Source organism: Rana temporaria, chromosome 13, assembly GCF_905171775.1.
Source record: "Rana temporaria chromosome 13, aRanTem1.1, whole genome shotgun sequence".
NCBI lineage: Eukaryota > Metazoa > Chordata > Amphibia > Anura > Ranidae > Rana > Rana temporaria.
The window spans coordinates 59,545,879-59,570,869 of NC_053501.1; the positions used below are offsets into that span (position 1 = coordinate 59,545,879).

At 42.3% G+C, this 24,991-nt stretch overlaps 1 protein-coding gene across 5 annotated transcripts in view; it reads right to left on the minus strand.

The window, feature by feature from the left end:
• CDIN1 (CDAN1 interacting nuclease 1) overlaps positions 1–24,153 on the minus strand; it is a 482,433-nt gene extending 458,280 nt beyond the window's left edge. Inside the window, exons 1-2 of one of the 5 annotated variants that reach the window (XM_040333849.1) lie at positions 23,942–24,151; positions 19,957–20,059 (exon numbers count right to left, since the gene is read on the minus strand). In XM_040333849.1, the coding sequence (XP_040189783.1) occupies positions 19,957–20,057 (101 nt within the window). In that variant the 5' untranslated portion in view covers positions 20,058–20,059; positions 23,942–24,151. Of the gene's footprint in view, positions 1–19,956; positions 20,060–23,941 lie in introns of all 5 variants that reach the window. The other 4 variants (XM_040333848.1, XM_040333850.1, XM_040333851.1 and 1 more) reach the window with 4 other exon arrangements.
• Between the last annotated feature and the right edge of the window lie 838 nt (positions 24,154–24,991).

The following is a 24,991-nucleotide window of genomic DNA, read 5'->3' on the forward strand; positions in this document are numbered from 1 at the left end:
TTACATCCTAGAGACCTTCCACAAAATCTTTAGTTCAGTGAGCAAGAAATGGGGCAATGCAGAGGCACAGACCCTGCAGATTCATGAGGCAAATGGCAGTACCAAGTAACAGGACAATGGGGGGGGTTAATTTTTTTTTGGCAAAGCTATTAATCACTGGATATAAAGGTGAAAGGAAAACCGCGCTGTCAATGAATGTAAGTAGTTGCCTGCACAACATTATATACAGTATATAAAGCAAGTGGAAAAGAGAAAGTGTGGGGCTCAAAATAGTATGCTCAAAACATATAAGTGTACATATAACCTCCGTGTTATACTTAATAAATTATTTAAATTGCACACATAATATGAAAACGATGCAAATGATTAATCAAAGTGATAATAGAACGTAAACATTGACTGAACAAAATTGTGTTATTTAAAATTTGGACATGATCTAAAATAATTTGTGTAGGTTGAAAATGCACCAAATGAATATAGTGAATAAATAACCAATATTATATAAATAAATATAATAAATACAAAGTGAAGCACCAAAAGATGAAAATGAACCAAAAAAGTGCTAGTGAACAAATGAAACATAAAGTCCAAAATTGATCCACTGTGATAAAAGTGACTGCATATAGTTTAGGCCTGCAACCAATGATTATTTTCATAATCGATTAGTTGGCCGATTATTGTTTCGATTTATCGATTTAATCGGAAAATAGCCTAACAAAAAAAAATATATATAGCATTATTTTTTTGGGGGCCAATTTGTTGTTGGGCAGATTACAAAACACAAATTGCCGCAAAAAAACACATTACATGCTTTTCTGCAGCTTCTCCATTGAAGTCTATTGAACCAAGTAAAAAAAAATAGCACCATTTTGCGTTAAAAAGTCCTTTCCCGAGAGGCGCATGCGCAGAGCTTTCCAAGATGGCTGCTTAAGTCTGGAGCTCTGCACTGCCTCAGCCATTCAGCCGCCCTAGCACCGGATTCACGGCAGCAGGACTCTATCTGAACGGAGGATTCGATAGGGGATCACCCCGCCATCAGCCCCATGTATAGCGGCACGGTCTGGAGGGGCCTGGGACCGCAATTCCTGTCAGAGAAAAATCAGGTCGAATCCAAGATGGCGGCCACGCCTCAGACGTGGGAGACACAAGCTGGGGGACACTCTGATGGCAGGCAAGTGATTAGTCCGGCTACATTGGCCTTCTCACCTCAGGCTACTCCCAGTACTCCTGGCCTCATGTCCCTTTCACCAGTCTCTTCAGACTCTTTATTAGAAACCTCATTGCCTCACTATGCTCCCTCTTCCCTGGGAATTACACCTGTTAACCCTGCTGCCATTATCCCCTCAGGGATCCCAGAGCTTCTTATTCCTCAGAACACAGGGGAATTATATCTGAAATTATCAGAATTACTTGAGAGGGGACTAGCTCAAACAGCACAAAGAATTACAAATGATATTCGCTCTGACTTCCAAAATTTGGGTTCCAGAATGGAGGTTATTGAAAATAAGCTGGACATTACTGTTTCCAGGGCCAACCAAAAATACTGATCATATTCAGACTTTACAGGAGCAACTGGATGTGGCCCTGAACAGAATAGATGACCTTGAGAAAATTTCAGGGTCAGGGGTTTACCTGAGTCCTTCACAGACATTCCAAAAGCAATCCAGGATCTCATTAAAATCCTAATACCATCAATTGTCTCACACAAACTAGAGCTGGACAGGGCTCATAGATCACTGGGTCCCCTCAGGAAGGATGGTTCTCCAAGGGACATAATAGTGAAGCCACACTATTATGCAGTGAAGGAAGAAATGAGAGTTTCACGTCAACAATCTCGCAATTCTTTCCAGGGACATGGCATTCAAATTTTTGCGGACATCTCCCCCATGACTATACAAAGACGCAGGGCCCTTAAACCGCTGTTGGTGGTATTAACACAGAAGGAAATCAAATATTGGTGGGCTTTTCCCTTTGCTTTAAAATTTTCCCACAAAGGCAAAACTTATTCGTTCACTACACTCTCTGAGGGAGAAAAAATCTTACTTGCTCTAAAGTTTATTTCACAAGACCTAGCAATGGATACTTCCAATCTTCAAGCTGGATCTTCCAAACGTCCCACTCCTACCAGTCCGATTTCTCCCACATGGAAGATGGTTAAAAGCAGACGCACCAAGGATCCAGTGACTACTTGATCAAGGGACAGTATCTGAACTGCCTCTTTTTTTTCCAGGTTGTTTTCTCATGGGGTTACCCCATGATGGGTCTCCTTTCTGTGGTGGGGGACCCGTGTAACTTTGATTTTCATTGCAGCTTGAAATTTTTTCTTTTTCCTTTTTTTTTTTTTGTCCTACAGGATTCACTTTCTAGCAACTTTATTGTTTGCCTATGCATTGGTGATGGGTCACTCCTATATAAAAATTTTGGTATCCTTCAGGCTGACAGGAGAGGTTGCGATTGTAGGTTCCTTTGGTCATCCGAAATGCTTCCTTGCCAGTCTTTGTTTTTTTTTTGCAATGTTTTTAGGTCATTAACGCAACAAATTGCTTGCTCTAAGGTTCTTTTGTCCAGGCTGACCGTGTTCTTTTTCTCTTTCTATACAATGTTATAGTATTTAATTCGAATATATGTTTCAATAATATCTAATACTTTAGTATCAACAGGGATGGTTGTGGCTGAGGCAGCTGCCTTGCGCCTCTGACCACCTTTAGACTGTGGATTTTCTGCTGTCGGGGGTTGGTCTGGTAGCTCGTATTTGGGGCTACATTGGTTGTAGGAATGGCAATAGTGGGATGGTCTTTCTCCCCTCCCACTGTCGCTGGTCTAGATTAATTTATTACGTGATATGTTTTATTTGTTTTTTTTCTTCCTCTTTCGCTTTGTCTTCTTCCCTTTTCCTCTTTTTCTTTTCTTTGCTAACTTCTTTTCTTTGATTGCCAGACGGCTGATACAAGATCTCGCTTGCCTCGCTCCAGGTCTCAGTCTAGTTCTTAACCCGTGCTCAATGTCTCCACATCTCCCACCAATTGGGGTAAGTGTTCTTAGCGATACATGGTTCTTCTCCTCCATTGGTCATGCCTCATAACCCCTCACTTCCTCCTCCATTGAGGATTGTCTCCCATAATGTTCAGGGATTAAACTCCCCTGTGAAACGAAGGAAGGTGCTTCAATCCTATCAGTCTCAGAAAATGAAGGTTGTTCTCTTACAAGAGACCCACTTTCCAATCAGTTATTCTCCCTCATTCATACATGCTCATTACCCTCAATTTTTTTGGGCAAACGCTGAAGACAAGACCAGAGGGGTCGCAATCCTATTTGCAAAAACATGCAAATTCAAACCTCTTTTGGTACATGGGGACCCTGATGGCAGGTTTTTATTGGTTAAAGGGGAATTGGATGAGCAATTACTGTCATTTGTTTTGTATTATGCTCCCAATAGAGGCCAGAAATTGTTCTTCCAAACTATGTTTAATATTTTGGAACCGCTATTGGAGGGGACTTTGGTGTTTGGCGGTGATTCTAATATTGCATTTGACCAAAGTCTTGACAAATCTAAACCATTGGCAGCACAGTTAACCCGCCCAACTAGAACTAGCTCTCAAATAGCTAAATTAATTTTCCAACGAGGCCTTGTGGACATTTGGAGGGAACTTAACCCTAGCAAAAAGGATTTCACTCATTATTCTAATCCTCATAAATCCTATTCTAGGATCGATCACATATTTATTTAGTCAAGGCACATCCCCTTAGTTAATAAGGCGTATATAAAGGATACGGCCCTTTCGGATCATTCTATGGTAGTTTGTTCATTACAAAGCCAACTATATGCATCTCAAAAGTTTCTTTGGAAACTTAATGAAACTTTATTGAATGATCCAACTATAGTATCAGATATTGACAGGGCCTTGAAGGATTACTTTCTTTTTAATGATGTTGCTGAGATGTTATGGGCTGCACACAAAGCTACTATCCGTGGAAAGCCAATTCAGATAGCCTCCAAACAAAAAAAACAAAAAAACGCGGAAGTGGAGAAATTAGAAAAAGAATATGAAGCTTTATGTAAACAACATAAAAAAGACCAGTCAAAGGTCCAGGTTTCTCAGCTAGACACTGCCCGATTAGCATTGAATTTAGCACTTACGGTTAAGGCTGAGAGATCCTTGGACTGGAATGGTGCTCGATTCTATCTGCATAAGGACAAAATGAACACAATGTTGGCCACTGGGCTCTCGCCGAGATTCCGGACGTTTGCACTCCCTAAAATTAGAATTCGGGACGGGACGACTCTTAATCCTAAACGTATTCTTTAGAAGTTTCAGACCTTTTACTCTTCCTTATATCAGGAAGCTGATACGGTCGGGTTATCAGACATTAAATCCTTTATAGATCAGTTACCAATCCCGAAGCTCCATGGGAGCCATGTTGATATTATGGAGGCTCCAATCTCTGTGGAGGAGACCATGGCGGTGATTAGGAACCTAAAGGGTTGTTCGGCGCCGGGACCGGATGGCTTCTCGACGCCGTACTACAGGACCTTTGCAGATACCTTAGTTCCTTACCTCACGAAATTTTTTAATTCCAAACGGAATGGGGACGCCTTGCACCCTCATTTGAACGAGGCTTTTATTTCAGTTATTCCCAAACCAGATAAGGATCCTGAAGACGTAGAAAACTACAGGCCCATTTCGTTGATCAACAACGATTTAAAAATACTGACCAAAATTCTTGCCAACAGGTTGAGTTCCTTTATAAACCAGTATGTTCATAAGGACCAGGTTGGTTTCATTCCAGGGAGACAGGGGCCGGACCAGGTCAGGCGTGCGGTTGACATCATTTCGATCCTCCAGTCAGGGTGGGATGGAGGTCCTTCGCAGGAGGGGCTTCTCCTGTCGTTGGACCTGCAAAAAGCCTTCGACTCCCTTTCGTGGCCATATCTTTTCACGATTTTGGGGCAGTGGGGCTTTGGGGATGGTTTTCTGGGACTGTTGAAGGCTCTTTATTCTGAACCTACGGCGAAGGTCAAATTGCAGGGTTACTTTTCTGATCCTATTGCAATTACTAGGGGTACTAGACAGGGCTGTCTCCTTTCCCCACTGATTTTCGCTATAGCGATTGAGACGCTAGCTTCCGCCATCAGATCTGATCTGAACATACAGGGGGTGAGATGTGGACACCAAGTTCACAAGTGCGCTCCTTCTTTTCGTTACCTCCCCAATTACCTCTCTCCCTAACATATGTAGAATGCTCAAGTCCTTTGGTGATGTCTCAGGGTTAAGGGTTAATATGAACAAATCTCAAGCATTGAACATATCCACACGACCTGCGGTAGTTGACCATTTAAAACCTTATTTTGATTTTAAATGGGCAGAGTCTTCTATTAGATATTTGGGTGTAAATCTCACTCCCAAGTTTGAACACCTCTACCAGGCAAATTTTCCTCCTATGCTTCGCAAATTCGAAATGAACATTCAGACATGGTCGCAACATAAGATTTCGTGGCTGGGTAGAATTAATTCTATCAAAATGACTCTTCTACCTAAATTGCTCTATTTATTCAGGTCCCTTCTGATAGCGATTAAAAAAGATCAACTTAAATTATTTCAGGGAAAAATACTGAAATTCATATGGGGGGGGGGGTAAAGGATATAGATTGGCCCAAAATGTACTATATGCTCCTAAGACGCGAGGGGGATTAGGTCTTCCACATTTATTTAGATATTATCAAGCTGCCCGGTTAGCCCATTTATTGACCATTTATTCACGAGGTGAGAAGCCAGATTGGATTGAGATAGAGAATCAATCGGTCCCTTATCATACATTGGACAATCTATTATGGATTCCCCAAAAATCCAGACCAGCAATTATGTCACCAGCGTTGTCCCAATCTTTTAGACTCTGGGATGACCTGAAGCGCCTTCCTTGTTTAGTATCGGCTGCTAGCCCTCTAACACATATCTTCGGTAATCACCAGTTCGGTCCAGGTATGGAGGTTGAGGCTTTTCAATGGTGGTTAGACAAAGGAATCTATAGAATCGGGCACTTACTCTCTACCTCTGGTCCACTTTCATTGAGGTACTGTGTGGAGAAATTGGAATTGCCGGACCTGGAGGAGTGGCATAAGGTAGGATCGAGAGCTTTTAGAGGAATTGTTAATACTTCTTTGATTGAGGCCAATTTGAAAGTTCTGATGAGATGGTATATGGTCCCCAGTAGGTTGGCAAAATGGTTCCCATCTGTCTCTCCGCTATGTTATCGTGATTGTCAAGCCCAGGGCTCCATGCTTCATATTTGGTGGGAATGCTCCAGAATTAGAGGATTCTGGAACAAAATTTTCAGTCTAAATCAGAAGGGTGTCGGGTGTTCCGGTAGAGAAATCCCCAAAGATAGCGCTGCTTGGGGTTCGCGTTCCTCAAGCCACTAAATATACTCAAAAATGTATAGATTTCATGCTTCTGGGGGCAAAAATTACTCTGGCCGGTGCTTGGAAGCAACCACTGGTCTCTGTTGCGGCGGCCAAGAGAAAGATTTCTTGGATCATGAATCAAGAGAAAATGGTCAGTTCAATCCTAAACACCACTAAACTATTTGAGACGATATGGGAACCCTGTGCTAGATATTTAGGAGTATCCCTTGTCCCGGGGATCTCTACACCTGCATTGTATGTTTGATATCGCAGCTGGCAATTTTCTATTATCTCTCTTTCCTCCCTTTTTCCTTTCTTTTTCTATACCTTCTTCTTTATCTTTTTTTCCTTTTTTTTTCTCTCCTTTTGTTTTGACTTACTATTATCAGCAGTCAATATAACTTTGACTACTTGAATTGAAGACTGCTTGTTTATGTGTTTAAGTCTTTGGGAATACTCATATTCTCTGTATGCCTTAGTCAGGATAATTTAAGTTAAATTGAACTATTGTAGTTTGACAATTTTTCTATTCTCTACTTTTGGACGCTCTCGCGGATTTGGAGGTCTCTGTTTTTCCGGAACCGTGTGACCAGTCCAGTTTCTTATCTTTTTGTTGCACGTCTTATGAAAGTACACTTTTTAGTCAGTATCCGGCACAGTGTGAACCCATTGAGGGTGTCGGAACAGACTTCAGAGATAAGTGCACATAACAGGTTTTCCTATTATTGCAAACTTGATTTCACACAACTAGAATGTATAACCTATTATAAGCTGGATGGAAATTGTTCTCATATGTATAATTCCTTTTATGTAATGTATGCATTTTATTCGTACCCAGGTTGTTCTGGAGGCATTAATTTGTATTGCACTGCTCTTCAATAAACTTTTTCAAAATAAAAAAAAAAAGTCCTTTCCCTTTCCAAATACGCAGCAGCTGAAAAAAAATCATGGATGTGAACGTGTCCCATAGGAAAACATGTAAATGAACTGTAGTGTGTTTCTGCAAAAAGGTGAGGTGTGAACCCAGGCCTGAGATGTTTAGTAACATAATGGGGATAAAAAAACAAAAATAAGTACAAAAAGAGCAAATAATCGCTACTGTAAGGCCGGGTACACACGGACAAACATGTATGGTGAAAGCGGTCCGTCGGACCGTTTTCACCATACATGTCTGCCAGAGGGCTTCTGTACGATGGTTGTACACACCATCGTACAGAAGTCCGCGCGTAAACAATACGCGGGGCGTGTCCGCGGTGTCGCCGCGTCGATGACGCGGTGTCGCCGCGACAATGACGCGGCGACGTGGGCGGCCCGCCTTTAAAATGCTTCCACGCATGCGTCGAAGTCATTCGACGCATGCGAGGGACGGCGGGCGCCTGGACATGTACGGTAGGTCTGTACTGACGACCGTACATGTCCGAGCGGGCTGAATTCCAGCGGACTGTTTTAAAACAAGTCCAGGAATATTTGTCTGCTGGGAAAAGGCCCGGCGGGCAAATGTTTGCTGGAATTCGGCCCGCTCGCGCCCACACACGACCAAACATGTCTGCTGAAACTGGCCTGCGGGCCAGTTTCAGCAGACATGTTTGCTCGTGAGTATGGGGCCTAAGGGGTTCATTTTTTTACTGTGGGACAGTGAAAGTAATATTTACAGTAGCGATTTGTTTTTTTGTACTATAAAAGGGCTAATTTTAGTTTTTTTAGCCCCATTATGTTACTGGCCGATTAAATCGATTATGAAAATTGTAATCGATTAATTTCATAATCTATTAGTTGTCGATTAATAGATTAGTTGTTTCGGCCCCAATATAGTTGTCTGTAGGCAATCCACCACCATGAAGATCAAAGGCATACCAGACAAGATGGACCCAGCAGGGCATATGCCTGAAAGGATCGAATGATCCAGGGAGAGGTACAGCAAGCACAGCTTCCAATGGGGCCAGGCAATGAGACCAGGCGACGATATTCCACTATATTGACATCAATGGGTATCCATCCACCTTGGGTTTAAGCCACGTTCCTTTATACACAAATAGCCAGATTCACGTAGAGCGGAGTATGTTTAAGCGGGCGTAGCGCATCGCATATGCACTACGCCGACGTAACATAGAGAGGCAAGTACAGTATTCACAAAGCACTTGCTCCCTAAGTTACGATAGCGTAAATGGTCCGGCGTAACCCCCGCCCAATTCAAATTAGGCAGGTAGTGGGCGTGCTACATGTAAAGTAATCGTGACCCCATGTAAATGAAGGGCCGTTGGTACAGCGCATGCGCGCGCATGCTCAGAATCACTTTGCAAATACTCAATGCTTTCGACGTGAACGTAACCTACGCCCAGCCCCATTCATGTACGCTTACGCAAACGACGTAAAATACGACAGCTGTTCCGTCGTCCATACCTTGCATGGGCTGCGCCACCTATAGAGGTGTTTTATCTTTACGCCGGCGTATGTCTTACGTAAACGTTGTAGCTTACTGCGACGGGCGTACGTACGTTCGTGAATCAGCGTATCTTGCTAATTTACATGTTTGACGGGTAAATCCACGTACACGCCCCTAGCGGCCAGCATAAATATGCAGCCAAGATACGATGGCGTAGGAGACTTACATCGGTCGTATCTTGGCAACAGTGAGGCGTATCTCAGTTTAAGAATGCGCGCAAAGATACGATGGCGCTCATTCGGACTTACGACGGCGTATCTACTGATACGCCGTCGTAAGTCTCTCTGAATCTGGCTAAAATTCTCCCAGTGTAACATATGTTAAGGAGAGAAATTGGGCCACATAGTATAATTCCGTTTAAAAAGTGGTCATTTATTAAATAAAATATAAAATGGTCACTCACATTTGAGAAGACAAGTAAAAGCAAATAGAATCAAAATAACGCAGTGGCATCAGCAGAGCCCTTCCAGACGCGTTTCTCCTAATAAGGCATCACTCCAGATGATGCCTTATTAGGAGAGACGCGTCAGGAAGGGCTCTGCTGATGCCACTGCGTTATTTTGATCCTATTTGCTTTTACTTGTCTTCTCAAAATGTGAGTGACCATTTTATATTTTATTTAATAAATGACCACTTTTTAAACAGAATTATACTATGTGGCCCAGAGCCGTGGATGCAGGGCAGCAGAGCAGCGGGTGCAGATCAGCAGAATAGCGAGTCAGACAAGTTGGGTCATACACATCAGGGTAAAACATAAACGACAGGCAGGAGAATAGTCAGAGTCCAGGCCGGGTCTTGGCAACAGGCAATCAGGCAGAGAACTGAGCTGGGTGAAACAAGCCGAAGTCAGGACTGGAGATAGAAGCAAGGTCAGGAAGTCGGGTCATAAACAGGAACAGAATGCTTCTCACTGGAACAGGAACAAGGAATGGACGCAGATCAAGCTGCAAGGTGCAGCATTCCTAGAGCGTCTTTTATAAACTGTTGGGCGCCAAAGGTGCGTCCAACGCGCACGCATGCTCACAGACGTGCGCAAAGGCCGTGATTCGTGCATGCGCATAGGTGCGTGCAAGGTCCGTGGTTCGCGCATGCCCATAGGCGCATGCCTAAGGAAGCGAGCAGAACGTCCCTGACAGCGGCAATGGCTCATCCTGTACAGGTGCGTCAACTAATATAGGTGAGAAAGGTACCGAGCCAGCATTGCTAGAGCCTTCTGTCTCAAGCGGCAATGCTTTTTTGTTTTTTGTCCTGGTCATATTGCTTAAGCAAAGCCAAGGTACTCCAAAGCATATACTATTGTGCTCAGTTTAGCAACCTACATAAAGTATGAAACTTCAAACACACAGTTTCAATGCACAAGTAAGTGTCTCTCTTGGTAGTGCACCAGCCCAACCTCCTGGAGTCTTACGTGTCCCCTGTAATGCTGCTGTCCATTTGCAAAGACAGGGCCTGCTGGCATCAGTAGTCCCTTTTTATGGCGTTCTGTTTGGCGCCATATTTTCGTTCACGTGCGTGCGCCCGCTTGTGGAACCCCCCCCATCCCCCCCGCCGATAAAGTGCTCCCCTTCTTATAGCTCCTTTACTTGAGCACCGATCTGTTTATCCAGCATAGCTTATGCGAGGAGGAGGAAGGGAGACGCTGAAGCAGGCTCTGCAGCCGGAGAGAATAGTGTGTTTGTCTGGAAAACAGACACTAGTGGCTAGCTTTAGAGAAGACACTTCACAAACATATAGGAAAGGTCCTTAGCTTAGGACTTAAATCCATGCCGCAGGTTTTGACCAATTATCACCCCTCCCGGCGGGTTTTGTGTGCCAACCTTCAGGGATATGGGTTCCTATTTAAAGGATACCTCTCCCCTGGGCCTTGTAGAAGACTCTTACCAGGACTTTCAGCGAAATAGCGAAAGTGCTGGATCCCAGAGCCCAGTCCTCCGCAGAGAGACTTACAGGCGGCGCCTCGTGCATGAGGCCCGGATCCCATTTAGTTTTGGCTTAATCTCTAGGTGTCTTGGATGGGTCCAAAAGCATAGCGCTATTACCCCCAGAGGTCTCTTTGGTAGAGCTTTCCTTTTAGCATCCTATCGTGTCCAACACCTTTAAAAACTGAGGTACTTCCCCGATGGGAGGGTTTATATGGAGGAGAACTGTCTTCGAGTTCAAGTACCGATACTTTTTTTCAAGTACTCGCCGATACCGAATACCGATACTTTTTTTAATCTCATGTGACAGCGGCACATGTGTCAGTAGCTTTTTTTTTTATATCTTTAACAATTTGTTTTTAATTTTTTAATTTTCTTACAATTTTTTTTATTTATAATGCTTTCTTTTTTTTTAGGGGGGGTGTACCGTGTCAGTGTGTTTTTTCTTTTATTTTCTACAATAATTTTTTTTATTCTCTTTTTTTTTTTTTTTTTTAAGCCCTGTTGGGGAGCTTTGGTGAGATATCAGGGGTCTTAACAGACCTCTGACATCTCCCCTTTGAGACAGGGAAAGGGACTAGGGACACATGTTCCCCAGTCCCTTTCTCAGCAGCATCAGCTGCGCTGAAAATGAATGGAGTGAAGACAGCATCTTCTCTTCATTCATAAACTGAAACATTGTAATCACAGTTTACGATGTTTCAGTTATGTGAATAGACAGAGTCAGTGATCACTGACTCTGTCCATTCGGAGCAGTAAGGAGCCGGATTTACCGGCTCCTACCCCACTCTCCATCCTGACATTTGCAGGGGGTTGAGGAGGAGCACGAAAGGGGAGAGATGCACGGCGGGATACACGGAGGGAGAGTGAACCACGGGGGGGGGGGGACATGGAGGGATACACGGAGGGAGAGAGAAACACGGGGGGGGGGGGACACGAAGGGAGGGAGAGAGACTGCAGCAAAACGGAGGGGGGCTGGAGGAGGACACGGGACAGTCAGCGGTGATCGTGTGTGGGGGAGTTACAAGCATCGATCACCGTTGATTTTAAAGCAGCTGAAAGCCGCGCGGGGGAAAGAGAAGCAGAGAAATTACTTTTAAATCTATACAGCGGTGATCGGTGCTTGTAACTTCCCCACGCACTGATCACCGCCGACAGTACAAGTATCAGATGAAGCATCGGGAGCATTTGCCCGAGTACAAGTACTCGGGCAAATGCTTGGTATCGGTCCCGATACCGATACTAGTATCAGTATCGGGACAACCCTATACAAAAGTATTGACTCAGGGGGGGCTGAATACAAATGCACGTCACAGGGATTGCTTCAGAATAACAAAGTATAGGAATCTGCAACAAAGATTGGTAAAATCCTTATAATGTACACAAAATTACCCAGAGGGGAAAGTTTTTTCTCAACAAAAGTGGAGTTATGCTTTAAGGGAGGACTAGAAGCAGTTACAAGGAAACATTTAAAACCTGTTAAGCGGAGAGTCGACTCCTAGACTGACTGCTTCCTGAATCCTGCATTCATTTTATTTTATTTATTTTAGGTACGCTGTCAATTTACCCATCGCTTTACATAAACATAGTACATTTACATCAGTCCCTACCCTCAAGGAGCTTACAAGCTAAAGTCCCTAAGACATATTCATACATATACTATTCTTTGGTCCTAATGAGCTAAACTAGTCAGATCTCAGACACATAAAAGGAAGCCATACTGTTTCAGTTCATCCTTTATGAACTATATTCCCTATATGACCAAAAAAAAAATTACAAATTAAAAACCACGCTCTGTTTTTTGATGAAAATGTATTAGCGTTCACAAAAGAGTTAAGTCATCTTCACACTTCATGTTATAGCCACCAATAGCAGAGAGATAGTAAGACAGGATGTTATCTTTCTCCTCCCTCCATATCACATTCCAGCACAAAACATTGAAACTGTTAGCTGAGCGAATCGCTCCCAATTTGATAATTACAACCAAGCAGCTCGTTATGCCAGAAAAACCACACTGGCTCCCTCATGTACCTTTTAGTTACTGGTATAGCCTTGGCCCGTTTGCCAGCTTAGCTAAATGGACCCTGAAGTGCAAGCTAATGCTACATGATATTAGCTTCCTCTTCAAATACTCTGGATGAGTAAACACAAGCACAGCCTTTGCCAACATTTTTCTGGCAGCAGAACAGAGAAGAGTTTTTACTCTGCGACTTGGAGATTATCACGGAGAATATAACCCATCGCTTTTATAGCTTCTGGGCACTGCCGGAGAGAGGTTACCTCCACAAAATCACTATTCATGGGGGGCAATTTGCATAATAACTCTAACAATCCAAATCATTTCAATTAACCCCTTTGGTACCAAGCCAGAAGCACTTTAGCTAAATATGACTTTTATTCTGCTTAAGTAGCAGCCATAGAAACACTGCTGCAACCAATGTATACAGAAATAACACAGCCTTTTCTGATCCTGGCCTATGCAGCTGAACAGCTAACCACTTCTATCAATGAAAAACAAAGAAAGTTTTTCCATTTATTAGGTGGAATCTCCTGAGTTTGCATTCAAAGCGTATTCCTTTTTTTTTTTTTTATTACTTCAGGCATTTAACACATGGATCAAGCTTACAGTTTTGTTGCCTGGGCTGGGCAAGGGGAGGAGGAGAACAGTTATAGAGGCACAAAATGTGAGTACAGTATTTACAGGCACTTCCATCGTCTATGGGGCCAAAAATGCTTAAAATAAATACACAGATAGATATATATATTCTCATTTTTTTTTGGAGCGTAGGAAGGCTGAGCGTACAAGTGCGAACAGGTGGCTAACACAAAAAAAACTCAAACATGACTAGTGCTTGTAGAATCTTTATTGGATTTGCACTACTAAGGATGTTTGGCTGCCTACAAACAAGCATCCCTGCAAGAATAAGACGTGTCAGATGGTAAATTGCTGTGAGGATAAAGCGCAAGTTCACCCAAAACATTTTTGGGTAAAAACAAAATGGACAAACAAAAAAAAATCTCCTGATGATGTGCCAAATATTTGGCACTTGGAAAATGGATTTATGGAATACGAGACTTGTTCCAGTTAAAAGGGTTTAAAAAGTAATGCCCCTTTCACTTTGATGTGGTGCAGTTTTGTCGCAGTATAGGTGTAGTGCAGTGTACCTGCGGGTAAGCCGCTCCTTCCCATGGAGTTCTATTATATCCTGTGGTTTTGATGCGCTTTCTGAAAGCGCACCAAAACCACGGGGCACAATAGAACCCTATAGGAAAATGCAGCTAACCTGTGGGTACACTACACCCCGCGTGAGGTCAAACTGCACCACATCAGTGTGAAAGGGGCGTAAAATGGGACTAGTGTGCCAAATGTTAATAATCCCCAAAAGCACCGATATGGTGACTAGACAGCCACTGTTTGTCTGCTAGCTCCATGGCCAATAGTCAAGGGCTTTGGGCTGTTTGTTATATTCTGCATATTATAATTATTATTATTATTATAATACAGGATTTATATAGCGGCAACAGTTTGCGCAGCGCTTTACAACATGGGCAGATAGCACAGTTACAATACAATACAGGAGGAATCAGAGGGCCCTGCTCGTTAGAGCTTACGTCTTGTCTCTGCAATGGAAGAAAGCTCTGACTACCACTTGCACAACTACCTGTCAACAGGAATAGAGGGGAAATCTTTCAATGAAGACCCTAGTTCTGGTGACAACCAGGGATTTTCTCACTTCCCATTTGGCTATATATTCATTTATGGGTGTTTGATCATTTTTATCTATGGTGACAGTGTATTCTCTTTATATATCTTTTATTGCTGTGCATTCGTTGATTAATTTACGACCAAGTCCCCTGGGTGTCACTGATTATAGTCTTTTATTCATTCATTATTCTTTATTTATATATTTTTTTTATGGTTTGTGTAGTCTATGATGATAAACATTTGTTTTAATGTGATTGTGTACAAACTGTAGTATTGCTGGTCAAGATAGTACTCTCTGCCACATACTCCTCATTTTATGATCAAATGGGAACAGGAACTAAAAATATTTCTTCTGAAAAGTTAGATTGGGACAAAATACCGGCGTACAGTATACTGAGCACATTCGCGCAACTACATTTTCACCAGATGCTGTCGATGTCCAACTACCTTTACATGCCATTGATCCGCATATCCCCAACACTTGCCGGAGAGGTTTACGGGACCTGGTCACTATGACTTATGTTTGGCATGACCGCCCTCTTATAACTCTCTTCTGGGACAGGATATTATGTCTACATTATGATCTCGTTGGAGTCTTATTAATTTGCTTCCAATGTTGCCTGGATCCTATAAACAGAACTAGAGTCTCCTCTGACACTTTTTGACTTCTGCACGTACTGCGATTGCCAGGGCTTGGCATAAAACAATTGCACCGCTCTTTGCTGTATGGGCCTGTGAAATAGATTCTATTTTCCACATGGAAAATTTGATCTCCTGCAAAACAGGTAAAACTGACAACTACACGCTCACATGTCTGTTTAGAATCACTTTAGACACTCCCAAAAGTTTGCCTCTGACTTAGGATTTCCTTGCTTTATTACCTGCAAGTCTCTACTGGCCACCTCAATCTCGATATGACATGGCGCTCGGGACCTTTATTCCCCCGGTTGTTTTCTATTATCTATTTTTTTTCCTCCTCTATTCCCTATATGATATTTGTTCAATGGTTACCCTCTGGGTTTATATATCATAGCCATGTTGCTACCATTTGATGGTTACATGTTCACTGACTAGTAATGGCTGTATAGATGTTGCTAATGACCTTGTGCCACGCTTGATGCTTTTGGGTGATCAATCCCACAGCGCTCTTAGCAATGTATACAACAATAAAAACACATTAAATATAAATTGAAAAATATTTAAAGGCACTATGCAGCTGTTAAAATTTTTTTAGAAAATAAAACCAAACTCCCCATATAGCAGAAGACCCCTTAACACTAACTACGTACACAAATAGATATCAACAAGCATAAAAATGTGACACATTTTTATGCTTGTTGATATGTATTTATATACGTAGTTAGTATTAAGGGGTCTTCTGCTGTATGGGGAGTTTGGTCACAATGAACAGGATTACGCTATGTGCAACCATTCTTGTGTTTTATGACTTGGTTTGGAGTCCCTGTATCTTTTCTGATGGTGAGGACCCAGTGCAAAGTAGCTGATGAACAACTTACTTATTAGAGGCTTCTGGTGAGTTTGACCCCCTGGGGGAGTGTGCTTCACGGGTGGAATACGAATACCGTTTTCTGGTGGAAGGTGCACGCTAACAAACACCTATGACGCTTTGAACTGTTCCCATTATCATTTACTACATTAAAGACTTTAAACAGTGGTGCTGACCACAGGCTTATCATTATTTAAATTTTAGCACTGTTTTAGTATTTGAATGATCCAGGGATTGGACTGTTTTAACTATATACTATTGCTTTATTTATATATATTAGAAAAAGACATCAGGACACGTTCTACAATGCAATAATTTACTGGTTGCTTCTTCAAAGGCAAATAATTTTTCAGCAATGCTACTGTACACTTACGAGCATACCATGCTCTTCATCAGGCTTTGTGCAACAATCTACTAGAGACATCATACCTTTATACCCCCATCACAGGGTGTAACCTCACAGGTGTATCCCATAAATCCCATTGCCACTCTAAATTACCCCCCCCCCCCCAAAGGCTAAATCTACTAAATCTGTAGCTAGCTCTAAATCATTTTAAACTACCGGTAATCATCTAATCCTTCACCGCCTAGCATAAATTCTTGCCTTGCCCTAATTGCATACAGTGTAGTCCAATAATGAAAAGGTGACCATTATATACATCCCAGTAATGGTGAGAAGATCATGGTGAAAGGAGGACTAACGAGTATGAAAACCTATGTAATTTATATTAACCGCTTAAGGACCGCCTCCTGCACATTTACGTCGGCAGAATGGCACGGCTGGGCACATGCACGTACAGGTACGTCCTCTGTTAGTGCCCAGCCGTGGGTCGCCCGCCACCCGGTCCGAAGCTCCGTGACCGGGACTCGCGGACCCGATCACCGCTGGAGTCCCGCGATCGGTCCCTGGAGCTGAAGAACGGGGAGAGCTGTGTGTAAACACAGCTTCCCCGTTCTTCACTGTGGCGCCCGCATTGATTGTGTGTTCCCTTATATAGGGAACCACAATCAATGATGTCACACCTACAGCCACACCCCCCTACAGTTAGAAAAACATATGAGGTCACACATAACCCCTTCAGCGCCCCCTAGTGGTTAACTCCCAAACTGCAATTGTCATTTACACAGTAAACAATGCAATTTAAATGCATTTTTTGCTGTGAAAATGACAATGGTCCCAAAAATGTGTCCGAAGTGTCCGCCATAATGTCGCAGTCATGAAAAAAAAAAAAAAAACGCTGATCGCCGCCATTAGTAGTAAAAAAAAAATTTTTTTTATAAAAATGCAATAAAACTATCCCCTATTTTGTAAACGCTATAAATTTTGCGCAAACCAACCCATAAACGATTTTTTAGCAAATATAGGTAGAAGAATACGTATCGGCCTAAACTGAGGAAAAATATGTTTTTTTATATCTTTTTGTGGGATATTTATGTTAAAAAAAATAAAGTTGCATTTTTTTCAAAATTGTCGCTCTATTTTTGTTTATAGCGCAAAAAATAAAAACCGCAGAGGTGATCAAATACCACCAAAAGAAAGCACTATTTGTGGGAAAAAAAGAATGCCAATTTTGTTTGGGAGCCACGTTGCACGACCGCGCAATTGTCAGTTAAATCGACGCAGTGCCGAATCGCAAAAACTGGCCGGGTCCTTTAGCTGCTTAAAGGTCCGGGTCTTAAGTGGTTAATAACTGTACAGTAGCATTGGTGAAAAATGATTTGTCTTTGAAGAAGCAACCAGTAAATTATTGCATTGGAGAACGTGTCCCGTTGTCTTTTTCTACTGAATATTGGTGGATTATTGGGAGCCCACCCTGACACTGCACCAGAAAGATAGAGGAGAGGAGGAACTAACCCACCCTATTTATTTATTTATTCATTTTTTTTTCAAAACGCAATAGAAACAGATTACACGTAAAATGCATTGTGCCAAAATCAGAAGTAACATGCAACAGCTCACATTTCTGAACAACCACCAATCACAGACCCAATCTCCTATCTGTTACCAACCACATAGGTGACTCTTTGCTCTAGTGTGTACAGCTCCTACGGCAATATGAGGGGGTCCACTCTCACTGCTGGATTAGCAGGTTTATGGGGTTGAGTCACAATTCTCCAAAAAAAGCACACAAACTCGCACCAGTAACAGCTTTTGAGTCACATCTGTGGGTTTTACACACTATAGTAGCCAAGAAAGGACACATCTAAAATGGAAAGAGCAGCTTACATTTCATTCTCTGTACAATATGGGGTGTGGATACCAGGTGGGTCGCTCAGGGAGGCTAATAATCCTTCACCCTCTATTCCTGCAAGGTATAGGAATAGAAAATCCTCTTCTGTGCACGTTCCTGGATACCAGCGGCTTAATGTGATTAATGAAAGGACTAAGTCTTGCCAACTGTAAATTTCATGACCCATGGGATTACTATGGGAGTACTTTAAAGGATAACTAAACCTGTGAACAAAAAGGCAATACGTTGCAGCTTACAGTCCTTAGATGTGGAGGCTGCATTTGTTTTCTTTTTACAAGCTAAAATATTTTAAGCAAATACAGAAGTTACCATTTTTTCTTGCCAGAAATGCTGTGTCCCTATCACTTCCTGTGCCCTACACTCAATAATATCTTTCCTAGCTATTTTATGTAAACCACCAAGTGCCCTGCCCCCAATAATGAAATTACAAAGATACAGATATGTTTATAGTCCAGAACAGTGCAGGGTGGCAACCACGGTCCCCTCTATAATCATTCATTGTATCTGACATGGCCACCCAGGGACAGGATGTGTGTTATTTGCAGGATTATGGGGTGAAAATAAAGCTTGAAGAAAAGTAAACCAGTGTAGCCATCACACCAAGGACTAGTAGGCTTCATAATATAAAAAAAAATTGGTTTTGAATTTAGAAACACTAACTGTACCAGAGAAAAACATTTGGCACTGCTGTTTCGTCACACAGCTCGCTCCCAGCACAGAGACCGGGGTCTCACCGAGAGCCTTAAGCCCGTACTAACGGGACCTAACGGGACCTGGAACTCCTGATTCCGGGTCACCCGATTGCTGTGGTAGCTCTGATTGGCTATCATAGTGATCAGCCACGGTGAGGCCCACTCCTCCATTTTTCTCTGTGAAAGGAGAGGAAAGAAAGATACATTGCATCTTTCTCTCTCCTTGCAGAGAGGGAAAAAAAAGTGGATGTGTAACAATAAATAAACAAATAATAAAAAATAAAGAAGAAATACCTAGATTAAGTAAGGGTCAAAAGGCCAAAGACAGGGTCCGTATATTTTGGACAGATATTTAATTTTATTTTTTTTAATTAGTATCAGTGTCAGTTAGTGTCAATGTCTTTTAGGTAAAAAAGAAAAAAGCCAAAATGCGCACTAATGTTTCTGGGCTGTATGACAAGTACAAAGAATATACACATACTGAATGTGGCATTGCTGTGATTGTCAGGAGCAGGAGAATTTATTTTTGGGTATTTCTTTGGTGGTAGGTTATGGTTGTAACCAGAAATATACAGCCAGTATTCCTTTAATAATAAAAAAATAAAAATTAAAAAAAAAAAAAGGATATAATCCACCTGGATGCACAAAGTGGGTGTGATGATTTATACGGTTTTACAGGTCAAATTTCCTGTATCGATCCCTCTACGTGCTCATCTGCAGGTCTTCACTTCTGAGTCTATTCTCTCATAGGCTTGCCTGAGAGCAACAGAAGCCATTGGCTCCTGCCGCTGTGAGTCAAATCCAGTGAGCTGAGAGTGGGATTGAGGGCGAAAGACTCAGCCCGACCTGGGAGTGAGTGGGCCTGTTGCCACCATAGACAGCAGCTTCAGTGTGGAGAACTACAGAAAAGGAGGTTTGGGGCTGCTGTGTGCAATACCATTGAGCAGAACAGGTAAGTAAAACACAAAAATGAAGCTAAACTTTACAACTGATTTAAAAAGAAAAAGAAGAAACAAATTAAAGAAAGCTTTACTCACCAGGGAAATCTCTCCTTCAGCTTCCTCATACATTGCCGTGTAGGTTTCAATGTGTTGATGAAACGGGCAATCTCATCATACTGTGCCTTAGTTAACTTCATCTCTGTGATATAAACAAGCCATCAGTACATACTGCATTATTATTTACAGTAAAACTTATTAAAAAAAATATCCATAGTAAAACTGCCCTGTTTCGCATAAATATACTTTAAAAAAATAAAATAAAATTAAATAAAATTAGAGTCAGAGGGCCAGATTCACAGTCCGGTGGCGCAGCGTAACGTAACCGATTTACGTTACACCGCCGCAAATTTTCTGTCTAAGTGCCCGATCCACAAAGCACTTACCTGGAAATTTGGGGCGGTGTATCGTAAATCCATCCGGCGCAAGGCGGGCCAATTCAAATGGGGCGGGTACCATTTAAATTAGGCGCGCTCCCGCGCCGGACATACTGCGCATGCTCCCGACGCAAATTTCCCAACGTGCTTTGCGCGAAATTACGACGGACCGACGTTTTGTGAATCGCGACGTGAAAAAAAGACTTGCGCCGAAAAAAAAAAAAATCAAAAGCGACACGGGAAAGACGGGTATACTTTTACATGGTGGAGTAATTTTCCACTTTGTAAAAGGTGCCCTATCTTTGCGACGGCATACTAACACTTGCGGCGACGTAACGACGGGAAAAAGTTTAGTGGATCGCCATAACTGCTAATTTGCATACCCGACGCTGGTTTACGACGCGAACTCCCCCCAGCGGCGGCCGCGGTACTGCATCCTAAGATCCGACAGTGTAAAACTATTACACCTGCCGGATCTTAGGGATATCTATGCGTAACTGATTCTATGAATCAGTCGCATAGATAGAAACAGGGATACGACGGAGTATCCCTTTTGTGAATCTGGCCCAGAGTAGTTAAAACTTGCCGAAGAACCCCCAGTAGTTGAAGAAATTCTCTAACTACTAATATATTGTTTTCTGCCTTAGGGGTATAAGGGTATATATGTGTATCACTAGAGGTTGACCGATATTTGGCATTTTTCTATTAATCGGCATCGGCCGATTGTGCTGATAAAAAAAGGCAGATTTTAAACTTCAGTGCGACTTGCAAATGACTTCTGTAATAGAAGTCAATGCAAGTTCCCTAATATCTTCCTGTGGAGCGACTTGTCTCTCCTATCTGGGCCGCCTGCCAAGTCTGAGGAAAGAAGCAAAGAGCTACAATGTTTATACTTATCAATGTGTGAGTAGGAGTTCTCAGTTTAACCATTTGAAGACTTAAGCCCTGTACACACGATCGGTTTGTCTGATGAAAACGGACCGATGGACCGTTTTCATCAGACAAACCGATCGTGTGTGGGCCCCATCGGTTTGTTTTCCATCGGTGAAAAAAAAATAGAACATGTTTTAAAATTTTCCTATGGATAAAAAAACGATCATTTGTGTGGAAGTCCATCGGTCAGAAATCCATGCATGCTCAGAATCAAGTCGACGCATGCTCGGAAGCATTGAACTTCATTTTTCTCGTCATAGTGTTTTACGTCACTGCGTTTGGACACGGTCGGATTTTTGACCGATGGTGTGTAGGCAAGACTGATGAAAGTCAGCTTCATCGGATATGCGACGAAAAAATCCATCAGATTAGATTCCATCAGATATCCGATCGTGTGTACAGGGCTTAAATCTTTACTGACACTTGTTGCTTACAAGTAAAAATCCTGTATTTTCTGCTAGAAAACCACTTAGAACCCCCAAACATTATATATTTTTTTTTAGCAGAGACCCTAGGGAATAAAATAGTGGTTGTTGCTAAATGTTATGTCACGCGGCATTTCAAACGCATTTTTTGGGGGGGAAAAAAAGACACTAATGAATAAAAAAAAATTTAAAAAAAACAGTAAAGTTAGCCCATTTTTTTATCCAAAAGGTTTGATTACCTGTTTTTGTGTATTTTTTTTATCTAAATGATACATACAAGTGAACTGATTGGAGGTTTGTTTTGTTTAACCATTTAAAACCCCGACCAATCTGCAGGTAAAGGACCAGGCCCCTTTTTAGCGATTCGGCACTGTGTCGCTTTAACCGACAATTGCACAGTTGTGCGACGTGGCTTCCAAACAAAATTGGCGTCCTTTTTTTCCCCACAAATAGAGATTTCTTTTGCTGGCATTTGATCACCTCTGCGATTTTTATTTTTCGCGCTATAAACAAAAATAGAGCGTCAATTTTGAAAAAAAAACAATATTTTTTACTTTTTGCTATAATAAATATCCCCCAAAAATATATTAAAAAAAACGAATTTTTTCTCAGTTTAGGCCGATACGTATTCTACCTATTTTTGTTAAAAAAAAAAAAAAAAAAAAAATAAAATCGCAATAAGCGTTTATCAATTGGTTTGCGCAAAATGTATAGTGTTTACAAAATAGGGGATAGTTTTATTGCATTTTTATTACATATAATAAATAATAATATATATTTTTTTACTACTAATTGCGGCGATCAGCGATTTTTTTCATGACTGCGACATTATGGCGGACACTTCGGACAATTTTGACACATTTTTGGGACTATTGTCATTTTCACAGCAAAAAGTGCTATAAAAATGCATTGTTTATTGTGAAAATGACAATTGCAGTTTGGGAGTTAACCACTAGGGGGCACTGAAGGGGTTAAGTGTGACCTCATATGTGTTTCTAACTGTAGGGGGCGGGGCTGGACGTGTGACATCATTGATCGCCTTTCCCTATATCAGGGAACAGACAATCAATGACAGCGCCACTTTGAAGAACGGGGAAGGTGTGTTTACACTCACCTCAATTGAAGATTTTGACCAGCTGGCACTGATAGGTGGCTTTGATGGGCCGCACTAATGATGAGACATTGATAGGTGTCACTGGTGAGCAGCAGTGGTTGTCACTGTGTGGGACTAATGTCCCATTTACACACGCCGGTAATCGGCTTATTTTTTTCCTTCCTCACACTGCCAACGCGAGGGGAAAAAAAAAAGCAGATTACCGATTTCTGTTCACATTATGTAATCAGCTGTCATTGGCTGACAGCTTATCATGTCATAAAGGGCCAGGATCGGCCCTTCACTCCGATTAGCTGAGTCCCAAGGACTCGGTGATCACAGAGCGCACTGCAGGGGGCACACGGGCAACATGAGCACCGGAGAACGTCCATGTACGCCCTCCTGCCAATCTCAGCCCATGCTGTAGCAGTCTTTCGGCCATAGCGCAGGTCTCAAGTGGTTAAAATGATATGTACATATATTTATATTCAGAAAGTGTCACCATAGTTACATTACTACTCTGGGGGGGGGGGGTGACCAGAGATTTTTTTCATACTGTGATTGCTTATTACTGTGTTGAGCAATCGTCTGAACTGTCATTATTTGCTTTCAGTCATTACCTCATTGTTTACTATTGTGAAGCTGTGATTGACCCACAACTATTACATAGTACAGTGTGGTGTGATTGGCCCAGGTACCATGTGATCACTGGTGACCAATCACAACTCACATACAGAAGTAAACAATGACATCATGAATGGATTCCATTTCTACGTATCATGCGATCGCACAGCGATCACGTGGTATCTGGGTCACATCACACAAGCACTGCAATCTGCTAGGTCAGCGGTTGCAGAACATGCCGTTGCGTGCACCAGGGGAGACGCACACGTGCGCAACGACAAACAAGTACATTGTGGTGCCAGTGGGAGTCACATGTTAGCAGAAACTGTAGTCAGCAAGTGGTTATGATTTGAGAATAAAAGCTAAAACCTGTCAGGTTGCTATGAACAGCTGCTCCAGTCTCAGTACATTCCCCTGTGTATATTTGGTGCACAGACTTTACAGCCTGATCTCAGTGTAATTGTGTCACTAATTAATAAATGTCCCCAAGGATAATGATTGCTGCACCTAAACCGTTATAGTTATCCCTTAACATTCCTAACAGAGTCACAATGTATGTATATGTACTGTACCTCATGCTTACTTCCCCTATTCTCTTATACAATATGCTTTCTCAAATGGACTTTTCTCAGCTCTTACTTTTCTCTCTGCACAGACGTAAAATTCATTCAGCTGCCTCTTCCCTCCACAATTTTCCAATCTCTCTCTTGCCTCTCACCACTTCTTCCTGCTTCCGCCTTCCAAGCCTCGTTCTCGCCTCCACTCAGCGTATCAAGCTTCGTTTTCGTCTTCACTTTGCATTCCAAGCCTCGTTATAGATTTACTGTATTTCGAGCCTCGTTTTTCCCTTCTCTGCGTTTCAAGCCTCGTTCTCGTTCTATTTAGTTTTCATACCACATGTTGTTTATACGTCTTCCTTGTCACATGGCTACAAATGCTAGAAGCAATACAAGTATAAACCGATTCACATTATTAGTGTAACAAACAGACCTATAAGGGTAGTTTGTCTCAATGAGGATTTTGCGTGTATATATTAAACATTGCTATATTTAATCATAGGTTAAAGCAGTTGTATACTATTTTTTACAGGTAAGCCTATAATAAGGCTTACCTGTTGGTAAAAAAAATATCTCCTAAACCTGTATGGTTTAAGAGATATTACCCTCGTAATGAGCCAGGCCATTTTCGGCAATACTGAACTGCACCGCTTTAAAGGGGTGTTCCACTCATTTTTAATGTTTATTAAAAGTCAGCAGCTACAAAAAGTGTAGCTGCTGGCTTTTAATAAACATACACTCACCTGCTCCACGTTCCAGCGACGCGCCGGCCGGGGCTCCGCTCCTCTCCCCCCCTCTCCAGCCAGCGTCTTCATTCTTAGTGTGGGCACCTGGCCGTGACAGCTTTCGGCTTCACGGCTGGGCACCCACTGCGCATGCGCGAGCGGCGCTGCGCCATCTGATTGGACAGGCAATCGCCTGGGACCTGTCACGTGTCCCAGGCGATCGCCTACAAGGAGGGGCTGCCAAAAGGCGATTAGATTATTCTCCTTTGCAGCCCCTCGGAGGAAGTGGGACAGGAAGTCTCCCCCCCCCCCCCAAAAAAAATTACATGCCAAATGTGGC